Source organism: Schistosoma haematobium, chromosome ZW (genome assembly GCF_000699445.3).
Source record: "Schistosoma haematobium chromosome ZW, whole genome shotgun sequence".
NCBI classification, from domain to species: Eukaryota; Metazoa; Platyhelminthes; class Trematoda; order Strigeidida; family Schistosomatidae; genus Schistosoma; species Schistosoma haematobium.
Window position 1 is genome coordinate 38,228,702 of NC_067195.1, and position 13,298 is coordinate 38,241,999.

The 13,298-nt window shown below is 35.8% G+C and overlaps 1 protein-coding gene across 2 annotated transcripts in view; it reads left to right on the plus strand.

The window, feature by feature from the left end:
- The window catches only part of ACSL5_1 (Long-chain-fatty-acid--CoA ligase 5), an 84,872-nt gene that overhangs the window by 8,974 nt on the left and 62,600 nt on the right, over positions 1-13,298 (plus strand). For both annotated transcript variants that reach the window (XM_051218742.1, XM_051218741.1), the window contains exons 6-7: positions 2,129-2,228; positions 6,368-6,543. In XM_051218742.1, the coding sequence (XP_051071348.1) occupies positions 2,129-2,228; positions 6,368-6,543 (276 nt within the window). The remainder of the gene's footprint in view (positions 1-2,128; positions 2,229-6,367; positions 6,544-13,298) is intronic.

Here is a 13,298-nt window from a genome sequence, read left to right on the forward strand (position 1 = left end):
TCGAGGATTTATTGATCACATCTTCACTCTGTCCCAAAGTTTAGAACACCGTCATAATTATTACAGGTCAACTATCGTAGTGTTTCTTGACATTAGGGCCTCCTTCACTTCGTTGGACGGGACCATTCTCTGGGATTGTCTATTGAAGAAGTATTTGTTTAAGAAGTTTATTCACACCTTAAGAGCCCTATATACAAGCACTTCAGGTAGATTGACGGCATACAACCACCTTTCTCCATTGTTCTATTCAAGCAGTGGGGTTAGAGAGGTTCAAACAATTTCACCATTCTTCTTCAACTTTGCCATCGATGGGGTTCTGGGAACAGTTCTCATGGATGTAGGTAATGGTGGTGTAGATCTGTCACCTGGAAAACGACTCTTTGACCTTGAGTGTGTGGATGATATTGTCTTACTGTGTGATGGTATCCATGCTATGCAGTCCGCACTTAATCAGTCGGCAGTTAGTGTCCGTACGTATGGCATGTGGTTTACACCTTTTAAGTGCAAAATACTTTTACAAGACTGGCATCACCCTCTTTGTTTGATCATCGCTCTCCTATGGATTTCCGACATTCAAGGGCAACACCATGTTAGTAATACAGAGGTTCGGCATCTTGTGTTCAGGCACAGCGACGATAACTCAATTAGTGTCACTATCTTGAAACATTGAGTTCGGTGGCCTGGACATGTTCTACGAATGTCGTCCCGGAGAACCCCTCGTCGTGCATTATTTGCCGACGCTGGGACTGGTCAGAAAATGCGGAGAGGTGGTCAGTGTTATGACGTGGTGTCGTGGTACGAACGAACGCTGTACGGGACTGGCTCCTGTTTGTCCTTCATGAATCTGTGGTTGGGATCCTAGAGATGGTGCAACACAGTGGCTAGAGACGTTATCAGATATGGCTCAGAATAAAAGCCAGTGGTGACTCTGCTGTAACTTTCTTTATAAAAGTGAACGTAACTTTAAGGGAAAGAATTCTTTTTGGTTGTATTTTTGTTGACTGAACTGTTTCTCACATTATTATTATTATTACTACTACCACTCTTATTAGTTATTATTGTCATCATTACTATTATTATTACTATTACCACTTTTACTTTTGTTACTATTATGTTTATTATTATTATTAGTTCTAACAAATAAGAAGAAGCTACATCAAAAATAAAACCATGGTCACCAGTTTACTGGCTGCATATATATATATATATATATATATGAGATGGGACAGTTCATAAACCGGTTACGTATAAAGTCATATAGAGTGAATTTTTACGAACAAGAACGAAATTAAGAAGTTAGGAGGAACATTTTGGTAAATCACAATAGCGTGGAATAAAGATTTCCTAAGTGAATCTAACTGGATTCTGCTATTCCGACTATGGATAGTTTGTAGCATCAATTACAGTTATCAATCATAAACTTTGTATGTTCGGTTAGCTACCATTCAAAATAATATAAACTCTCAGTTCTAAAACTCGGCTTTTTATTGTGTGTCTACTATGGAGCTCGTATTATGGTTCATCCACTCTAGTAGCTAGATTAGGTCCTATCTATTATTTTCGTAAGCACTCAGCTGGTATCATCTTCATCGCAAAATGTAGCTGAAAATCTCGTTAATCTGAACGTCACTTTCTTAAATTTATATTGTTCCTTGAAGTAGATGTAGACTGAAGGAACTCACTGGTGGTCATGCCAAAAATGGCACTAATGTATAATGTGACTAACCGTTCACATAAGTTTGCTATGGATATATAATATTTCATGAAACAGACTAAATCGTTTCCAAAACTTTTATTGATGAGGCTTTTATTCAACTAACATGGGAAAGATCCATTCATTTTTTTGTACCTGTCAAAGAATAGCGATTGAGGTATTTTGATCGCACCATTTTAATTATGCTGTCTACAATTTTTATGATTCCATTACTGAGGTCACCTTCACTGTGCTTTGAAATATCAAGACATAGATTGGTCCATTCACATCACCAACTGTTTCATCATTTTTTCCATGTTCATTGCTGAACACTAATCGTCTTTGTATGATTATGCAAGATGTAAACTTTTTAAAAGATATCTTCAATGTACTAACACTGGATACAAATTTTATTGTCTTCTGTCTGTTCGTTAGTGGATAATGGTCGAATTGGCTTGTACATTCTCTGGTTATACTATTGTACCATTGTATGATACTTTAGGCGAGGAAGCTATTTTAACTATACTTAAACAAAGTAAGAATGAAGGTTTTTTATCAGTTTATTTTTTTCCAATGGAGTTCAGTCATTTTTCAGTACAGTAACTCACCTTAAAACTTGGTTTTAGGGTTCGTTTCAGTCATTAATTTAGATAATTGTATCTATGACTAAGGAATACTAGATGACAAATTGAAGTCTTTTTAAACGTGGTTGGATAATTAACAGTAATATCATTTAAGATATAGATACAAGTGTCCAGCACTCATATAATGTTTGTTCTTTGAATTATTTGATTTAGGCTGAACTATATTTATTAATGTCCAGTTTGATGTGTACCATTCAAACGAAGAACAATGAAAGGTTGAATTGGATTCAGACGCCCCACAATGGTAGTATTTCTCGACCTTAAGGCGGCATTCGACTCTGTTGATTGTGAGGTTCTATGGCAGTGTTTGTCACTGAAAGGAGTACCAAAGAAGTACATTAACCTTGTAAAGGCTCTCTACTCGAACGCAACTGGTCGAGTGAGAGCTTATGGCGAACTGTCATCAGAATTGATTACCTCAAGTGGTGTTCGTCAGGGCTGTCCACTCTCCATTCTTGTTCAACTTTGTCATTGACGTGCTTCTAGAGATAACACTTGCCTCGTCTAAATTTCCAGAGGTTGAACTTCTACCGGGAGATTCACTTGTTGACTTGGAATATGCCGATGACATAGTTCTATTTGGTGAAGACGCTGACAAAATGCCGAGTCTTCTGACCACTCTAAGCAACAATGCAAGCATGTTCGGGATGCGATTCTCTCCCTCGAAATGTAAAATGTTGCTTCAGGATTGGGTTGCATTGACACCCGAACTAATGATAGGGAGTGAAGTAGTTGAGCGTGTCGACCGCTTCACTTATCTTGGAAGTCTCATCAGCCCTTGTGGTCTGATGTGTGACGAAATCTCAGCACAGATACAGAAGGCTCGACTAGCTTCTGCCAACTTGCTTCATTTATGGAGTAGGCAAGATATCCGTCTATCAACCAAAGGACGTGTTTACTGCGCAGCAGTTCGTTCCATCCTACTTTATCGCTGTGAAACATGGCCGGTAAGAGTAGAGGATATTCGTAGGTTACTAGTATTTGATCATAGGTGTCTTCGAAACATTGCTCGTATATCATAGGACCACCGAGTAAGTAACACAGTTGTTAGGAAACGGGTACTAGGTAAGGATGGCAAATCGATTGATGAAGTGGTGAAACTTCATCAGTTGAAATGGCTGGGACACGTGTTACGTATGCCCAACGACCGACTGCCTCGACGTGCGATGTTCAGTGGTATAGGAGTAGGTTGGAAGAAAGCTAGGGGCGGCCAGACCAAAACATGGCACAAGTCCATGAAGTCACTGACAAGTGGACTGAGTCATGTTGGTAGGTGTAGACTACCTGATTGGGGACCGCGAGATGATAGCAACTGATGGTTAGAGACCCTGAATGACATGGCTCAAAATCGTTTGCAATGGTGCAGGTGCATCCACTCTTTGTGTCCTCCCAAATTTTGATCTGATTCCTCTTTGTCTCTTGTTTTCTCTTCCCAAATTTACTTCACTGTATTATACTCTTTAAATAACATCTCCAAACACTAATTTTCCCGATTACTGCTTATACTCTTATTACCTCTACCACTACGGGATTTGAATCGACAAGTGCATCTCTGTGCTAATGTGGTGTGGCAACTCGAACTGATGTACGTACGTACGAAGTTCTACGTTGTTATTGACTGACTGATTGGATTCTATCTTTCTTCCTAATAAATGAAAGTCTGAATAGTGGGTTCCATCTCCAGAACAAATAAATAGTTCTTGGTGTCGTCACTACCGCGCAAAAAGTTGTCAAAGAAGACAGCATTTATTCTTCTTTCAGTTTCTCAAATCCAATACAGAGTTAGTGTTGACAAACACTCCATTAAGTGATGTATTCAAACCTCTGGATTGCGAGATGAAATTAGGTCTCAAATTCTCGAATTAATAGCTTATTTTAACTTGGTTAGGTGGTATATCGATGGTGTACTAATTGTGAACGAATTGTAAACATAGCGATGACTAAATAACTAATCAAACATGTGAGGAGAATTGACCGCATTAGAAATAAACATTTTAGGACGTTCACCAATGCAGCTTTAATTAACTCAGCTACGTAGTTATATTAGTGTTTTTGAACAACTTATGCTAACATAGGACCAATCAAAACATGTCATCTAATCGTTTTTCTGTTGTCTTTTGAAGTAGTTAACAATGAATATGTTTTGATTCTTCAGTAATAGTCTAAACGTTATCTTCCCATGTTCCTCCTGATCAATGTATATATATGTGATACTGCAGAGTCGCGACCGTGTTTGTTGTTGCTTTGTGTCCAGTCATCGTAAATTGATTTTTATTTCCGGATTATTCTTCACTGTCATATTAGCACGTTTTAGTGGAATGGGTCGGAGGTTTAAGTTCTTTTGGGCATTACCAGTAAATATTTAATTAACTAGGATGCTTCAAACAATTATTTCATCCTTCTGTTCATGGGGATTTGCGATTACATTATCTGTGTTTGCCACATGATAGTCTGTTCATTTTGTCCAAATAGTCTCTAAGTATGAAAATTGTCGTAATGTTTTTCTTTTTATTTCTAAAAGGCGCTTTAAAATTCATGATATAAAAATACCGAAACAGTTTTATAAAGTTGTGCGCTATTACCATCCAATCTACTGTTTAGATAATGAATGCACATACCAATTTGCACACGTTTGGTTCAAAAACATTAAACTAGTAACTAAAATCTAAAAGAATAGACTATTTGTCCCGGCTTCCACTCTGTGTAAATAGACATTAACGTTTATGCATTTAATATTTCTATTGAACTAGTCCGCTAAGCTATGCTATATTAATTTAGAATTGCTTTCATATTCATTGTACAGAAGATTATATTTTTCCGATGAGTGGAGGTAAAATAGTTTTATTTACATTTATCAGAGTTCGTTGTTTCATATAATATTTACGGCCACTAATGGTAGAAGAGATTGAGCTCCTAGTGTTATATTAAAATAACCACTACGTAAAAAAGAAAACAAATAAAACGCCATTTGAAAAATCTTTATGTAAGTTTTTTTCTGTTGTATCGAAAAAATATTTCAAGCTGCTTCACTGATGACAACATTGAAGGAGGTTTTTCTATTGGTCAACAACAAAAGCTACCCATCTAAAATTATATTATTATAAGCATTAATTTTTAACTATGATTCTTTTGTAAAGTTTATGAACGACAGTAGAAACGTCCATTTTATTTAATCTCTGTAAAAATCTACATAGCTGAAAATTTATCAGATGACAGCAATATATTTCATTTAGATTACAAACACCTCTGGTAGAGTTATACATAAGCGTATATCGATAACATTAAATAAGCTCAGTGTTTATCAAGACCTATAATTAAAAGGGTTTTCCCGTAAAAATCAATGCGTCTATAGAAGCCACGAATACTGTAGTTAAGAGAAGTTAAATGAAAAGATAGTCTTCTCGAGAACAAACTATAATACTTTTTTAGGGTACTGAAATATTTTCGAACATTAAACTAATGCTCATTCATACCATTTAAATTAAAATCGAGATACATACTATTATCACTCAGCAATGACTCGTACGATTCAATAAATACGTTAGAAGTTTTCCCTTTTTTATTTCATTCAAAACCATTCTGATCAGAAGTAAGGTAATTCTTTCTTTCATTCCATTTTATAAAGTCATTAGACGTTTTAAAATATCCACTTAATGATAGACATATATCGCTTTATTGTCAGAATGAGGGTTAGTGTAGATTGTAGTAATTTTAATAGTTGAATTCATGAGTCATTCTAAGCTAGACCACCGCTAGACGACCGTCCAGCGCTTGCAGGTTTTGAATGGTGGTCTAGTTTAGATCGACTCATGAATTCAACTATATATCGCTCTTTCATTTTTTAACCTTCAATCAACATCGTTATGATACATGTGGAGAAAACCAATGGATTAAAGATACAGTTTTCTTCCAGAAATGAATGAACAAGCTATTCACTTGAATCTTGTTTCAGCGATTATGAATTTTAATATGGTAATATGCTAACTTATTACTCTCACTCTATTCGTTCTAATCTTCATTTCCTATCTAGCTGAGCTCCCAATAATGTTTTGTGACTCAGTTGAAGTAGCACAACGTATTACTACATTCGCACCTGACACTTTACAACACATTATCTTATTTCCTAACTCGTCTACAAATGCAAAGTCTGCTTCTGTTTCATCAGTTAACAGTTTGGTAAAAATTTACGACTATGAAGAATTCCTAGTGAGTTTCATTTTCATATACATTTTAAACATGTTAGTAACATTTGTTAATTCGACCCGGTTGTTAAAAGACAGAATGAAACTAATCCTTCAGTGAACTGTACATTGTTAGTATTAATAATGTCGGGTTGCTTTTTTCATGTTCTGAGTTTTTTCTTATACTCACGACCAGTTTTTTATCCTTATCTGTATATCGTTTTTGATGTATTTTAGCTTTAAGCAGTAAACGGACGAATGTTAACCAGGGATGGACAGCCTTTTTAAAAATTGCTTATCCGAGTTTAACTATGAAAATTCTGGTACTTAATATAAACTTAGTTCTTCTGTTCATCAATCTGATCAGATGTGTTTTACTGTTAATTCGTAAATGAACTATTATGACAATGAATTTATCACTAGAATTGCCCTGAAACCTAGTTGCTCATAATCAAATATTTGCTAAATACTTCAAAATAACAGAAAACCATGTTTTTTCGACTTAATTAACCGAGTATCAAACAAATCGTGGCTTACTAGTAAAGTAGCTAGTATCTCCATGTATTGATTGAAGTTTGATGTTCAGGTTCGTATCAATAGGCTGTCTTGCAATTAGGTTTCAAAACTTTAGAGCTCATATCAACAAGTTGTATCTGGAGGCTTGAGTAAATTGATTCTCACTACTAAATATTTATACTGATATTTGACTGAAATTTAAGAAACACTAGTATCAAATTCTAACTTACTAAAGCGCTTTATTACAAGTATTTTTTCGAAGCTGATAATTAGAATAAGTATGCAATAGGTTTTACAGTTTTTAATGACTACTTTTCAGTTATGATAATTGTGACCTTGTCAAGAAAATAAGTTAGTGTTTATTATTGGTCATTTATCAATCCTCTATATGTTCGCATATCTTTCCGGTTGGTCACAAATAACAACAAGATTAACTAAAACTAACCTATCTATAGACCATCCATCATCTTATAACTATCACTTTTACTAGTATCATAGTTTTTGTAGTTTGATGCATTCATACATTCTCCTTATTGTCACTGGTCATTGTTTTCTAATAATGTACGACCTCTTTCCTAGACACTTTATTTATTTATTGCTTGTCTATCTTTTTTTTGGGAAAAACAATCGAGAACAAATTAATACTAGTGTACTCGTACAGTATAACGTTGACTTAAGCATTAAAACACTCAACTAATAGAGAGCCTTATAACGTTAATAATATTTAAGCCCCTTAGAATCATCACAAGTCATAACTTGGTAACTCAATAACAGTAGGTTGTATCGACAGTAATAAGCGGATAATTATGATTCAGTCATGCCAGTTGTTTGTTTTTAGTACATAAATAGAACCACACAAAACATGAACAAAACACATGACTTCGCTTCATTCATTTACCTATTTCAATGATACTGACTAGCTAGGTTAAAGAGCAAGCATAACCCGTTTAAACTAGGTTTTTGAGACACCAAGATTTATAGGTAAACAAGATTTGATGTAACAGTTCTGTAACACAACAGTAAGCTTAATTAAAAGCTATGGTCAATGTGTCTAGTTTTTTTATGCAGTTGCTTATTGGTTAAAGCAATAGACTCATATTTTCTGTTTATTTTTATCTGAGAAACTAAATATATTCACTAGTTTTCACAGAAATAGGATATAAGCATCTGTACTTGACTAGTGAGTTGCAATAAATTAAATTAATACAGTTTATCATCCTACTAACACCGTTAGTCATTGATGTAACTAGACAATAAGGAAGCATAAAATGATTTAATTGGCAGATGTATTTTAATTATTTCATTTATTGTCAGTTTAATGCTAGTATGTCTTGTCAACTTAAAACTTTGAGTTTAACATTATGTTCTCTTTAGTATTATCGAATAAAAATGAACATTAGTTACTCTTGAAGATACTCCTGTTATTATCAGATTGTGTTCAAGAGGACAGAATGTACTGCCTTATTTATTCTACACTGTTGGAAATTTTCGAATGCCATTTTTTTCATCAAACAATTAATTGAAAAGAATATACAAATGTGAGACTACAGGGATACTCCTCATTGATCTCAACTTTCATATTAACTTAAAGGAGAGAAAAAAATTTTCAGATATTAATTGTAATTTTTAAATGTTCATGAAACATTTTCATGTTTCTTCTTATTTGTTTATAAACATGACACTTTTTTCAATATCTTCACTTAGCAAAGTATTTTAGTTTGGATACCTACAATTGATCAAAAAATGATAAATCCATTCGAATACGTGGAGTTTTTTTTAAAAAATGTTGTGCCCAATACCATGAAAAAATTCGTAAGGCAAAAATCACTGTACAGTCTTACTGCTACTTTAATCCATCTTTAAGAGTTAAATTTATTTCAATTGAGTGAGTCATTGTCAGGTTTTATTATCATTGTTTAGAAAAAGTAGGCGAGGCTGAGCGACTGAAAGAGAAAAGTATTTTATAGTTCTCTTTGTTTTTGATTGTCTCGCTTTTGACTACCAAGCTCTGTTTACCTTTTGACCTTTTCTTATTTGCCATCGTCACACCACTTATTGGATTCTGCCCCAGTTTATTTTCACTTCACAATGGTTTGTTCTGTGAATCAATAAAAGAGATATATGGGTCAATGTTACCTATTTCTAATTATATTGCATTCACAAAAACGAATAAACAATTCATCTGTACCTAGTCAACGAAATTTCTCCATCCGAAGCAAAGTATCGGAACATTGTATCAATAAAACAGGTCGAACAAGGGGAAGAGTAGGAGTAGTATGGCAAAAAATATCACTATTGGAGCATTTCCTACACAGGCTTTACAATAAAGATTATTAGACGTTTGTAATAAGATCCCTTCCAACATTACTAGCTGATAACAATAACTATTTATCGAAAATAACGATAGAGAAAAATGAATGTTGCTATTATTATGGCATTGTAGAGAAAACTTTTATGTAACCGAAAAGTTAATCTAGAATCCCACAGAAACGAGTTAAGAATAATTAATATGATTTATAGCATAACACCCATCCAATAACCTGTTTACTTGGCTTCACATATGCAGATAAAAAACTAAACGTCAGTGATTGGATGAGAGAGGATATCATCTATGCATTTAGATAAGGAGGTACAGTTTTAGACAAGAACACTAAAATTAAACAATATCGGAACCACACCTAAACAGTTCATGATGACTGTGTTGTAGACCAATTATTACAAGACTGGGAAAGAAAAATTGAGAACGAAGAGTGGAGCTGACACTGATTCAGATCACCACCTGGCAAATACCTCGATGAAACTAAATGTAATAATGCACTGGAAAACTGGGTAAACAGCATTACAAAGGTTTAATATAGCCTGCCTTCAAGATACTGATAGACTCTGCGAATTCAAGGTAGGTCTCAGGAACAGGTGTCAAGCCTTACAAGTGTTGTGCAGACCCTGAAAACTCTGGGAACCATATTTTCCACTAAGCATTCGATAGTTCTTCAAAAGCATCTGCAAAGTGAAAACTCACGCGTCACATTTCTGGTTGGACACTTACCTATATTACTACTATGTTTATAAGGGTTCCAGAACTTCCCAAAAGCCCAAGCCATCTGAAATGCTATAAATATCCTTGGTTTTCTGTACATAAAATAACCTTGGAGTGAAGCGTTCTTTCCATATTTCGAGTCTGTTTCTCGTGTTCAAGTTGCCGTGTAGATTTAGCCTGGGTTTACTAGAAGAACTTTGGAAAGCGAATCAAGCGTTCAGTTAGAAGATTTATCATAAACATCTACTCAAGGTAGAAGAAACCGCTATGGGAAACAACGGAAAAGGAACCAAACAAGCAGTAACTTAAACATGGTAGGACGTGCTATGCCCCCAACAAGCACCAGCCTAGAGAACGAATGTCTACTGATACCTTTGGCAAGATTCAAAAAAGCATGAAGAAGAAGGCAGTAATCAACTACAGCCGAGTAAGAGTAGAGAAAGCAAAGACACAAACCGAATACACAGAAGCAAATAAACCAGTGATTACGACTATTAGAGCTGATAAGCGAAAAATGCTACAACAGAAAGAAAGTACAACGAAGAAGCTAGCTGGAAGATACGGTAAACCAGAAAGGTCAGTCGAGGAGAAAGAAGACAAGCCAGTCAGTGAGATTCAAGAACAGAGGAACAGATTTGAAGAGCTCTTGAATTGACCAGGTCCACTGAACCCAGCGAACATCGAGGCAGCACACACAGACCTTCCTATATATTTCACCCTCACCAACAATCGGAAGAATCAGCATGGTCATCAGACAAATGAAGAGTGGGAAAGCAGTCAGAAATAGAAGTAACTGCAAACATGTTCACCGTTCTATTCAGGAAGATTTGGGAGTAAGAACAAGTGCCGATAAACTGGGTGCATGGATACTTCATCAAGATGCCAAAGAAAGATGAGCAAATGTGAGAACTATAGGGGCATCATGCTACTGTCAGTACAAGGAATGGTTTTCAACAGTGTTGTTGAACCATATGAAAGGCTCAGTAGATGTCCAGCTTCGAGATCAACAAACTGAATTCCGTAAGGATCGGTCGTGCACAAACCATATCGCAACATTATTGAACAATCATTTGAATAGAACTCGCCACTATACATTAACTTCCTTTACTATGAGAAAGCATTTGACAGTGTAGATGGCAGAACGTTATGGAAACTTCGTCGACACTATGATGTATCTGAGAAGATCGTCAATATCATACGGAATTCACACGATGGACTACAGTACAAAGTGGTGGATGAAGGACAGCTCAAAAATGCATGTCAAGCGAGAACCGGTTTCAGACAGAGTTGCTTGCTCTCTGTCTTGCTCTTTCGTCGGATGGTTGACTAGATTATAGAGACCTACACATCTAAGAGGAAGCACGGAATTCAATGGACAGGTTGTATGTAACTAAACGATTTGGACTTCGCAGACGATCTAGCTCTTCTATCCCATGCACATCAACAAATGCAGGTCAGGACTAACAGTGTAACAGTAGGCCTCAATATACACAAGGGAAAAAGCAATATCCTCAAATTCAACACAGAACAATCACACTCGATGGAGAAACTCTAAGAGTGGTGGAAAATTTCACGTACCTGAGAAGCATCACCGATGGACAGGGAAGATCTGATGCAGATGTAAAGCTAAGGATTGACAAAGCATGGAAAGTATTTCCACAACTGAAGAACATATGGAACTCAAAACAACAAGTATTTCTAAACAATTATCTACGTAAGATACTCAATATCCGTTAGTCGGGTATCACCAGCAACAGCCTACTATGGGAGAGAACAAACCAGGTTCCAACTGAAGAGAAAATTAGGGGAAGACGTTGACAGTGAACAGGACAGTCATTGAGGAAATCACCACACATGTATCACGAGGCAAACGCTAACTTGAAATCCTGAAGGTGAAAGTAAAAGAGGAAGACCAGTGAACACATTGCATCCGGATTAGAAAACACATCCAAAGAATGAATCTTGCTTGAGAAAAACAGAAGAAGAGCCCAGGACATAGTTGGTTGCCTAATCCCGATCGGCGGCATATGCTCCTCCACGAGGGGTAACAGGCGTATGTAAGTGCCGATGTGTTGACAAGTGTTTATCTTGTAATGGATTATCTTCCAAATCCCTTTTGAGGCTTCATGTATCAACTATCCTGATAACAATTATTAGGTAAATCCCAGTGGTGTGTAAATTGTAGAAAGCGACATGAAGCGTCGACCTTAGTCGATTACTGAATAGCTCAGATCACAAGCCACAAGCACACGAACGAAATCGAGCAGAAATGCTAATGAGTGAACAAGTCATTTACTCATATTGGATCATTCAATTTTATTTGTTTTTGTAAACATTTAGTTGCCTTTCCCAGCCACATAGCTTGGTGGTGCCGATTGGCTTATCTGGACACATTGATGATATGGCACAACTACTGGGACTCAATAGCTGTCTATCCCTTGATCTTGCCTTTTCTTATTTCACATCCAGTTATTGTGGACCATTTATGAGTCATTTAGCAATGATCATATGCTTTATGTTTTCTTTTCTTATTCTTGACGATCGCCGAGACCCCAGGGTCTTTTGTTTGCCTATATTTCCTCTTTTCCTGCTAAAATTCTTTTGTTTTTTGTAGATTGCATGTTTATATGTGTCTCATCAGTCATCCTTATGTTTTATTTTCTTCTGGATAATCTTCTATTGGACGTGCATATATGTTTTTACGATTTCTGTTCCTTTATTCCAATGATCACTTCTGAAGATACGATGTATCTCTTTATTGGGAGTAAAAAGTCGATTGCAGTTTCTACTTAAAAATGTGATTAATAGCTCTCGTTTTCCAACTATGGTGGGTTTATAATGATTATCAGCTTTAATTTATACGGACTGTTCAACTAGTTATTAGTTAGTTGTTTGTTAAGTGTCTGTAAATCTGCTGTATTTGTCTGATCCAACCTCTTCGTATGGGATTCTCGCACCAGAAGTTTGCATTCTATCTTGCTGTCAATCACTTTGCACATATTGTTGTTCTCTTTTGTGTTTGGCTGTTTGCCATGAGTTCGGTCAGTTTTGTCAGATTTTTTCAGTTAATGTTCTGTTTTAACTCATTTACTGCTTGTTTTTGCTTTTTATTTTTTATTTCTAAAATCACCCGTGTCGCAGTTTTTAACATTTTCTAGTTTCATTGAATCTTTTTCTGGACTATACTACTAAAATTTCAATGCTGGTTAATTGCTAACCGCGAGTTT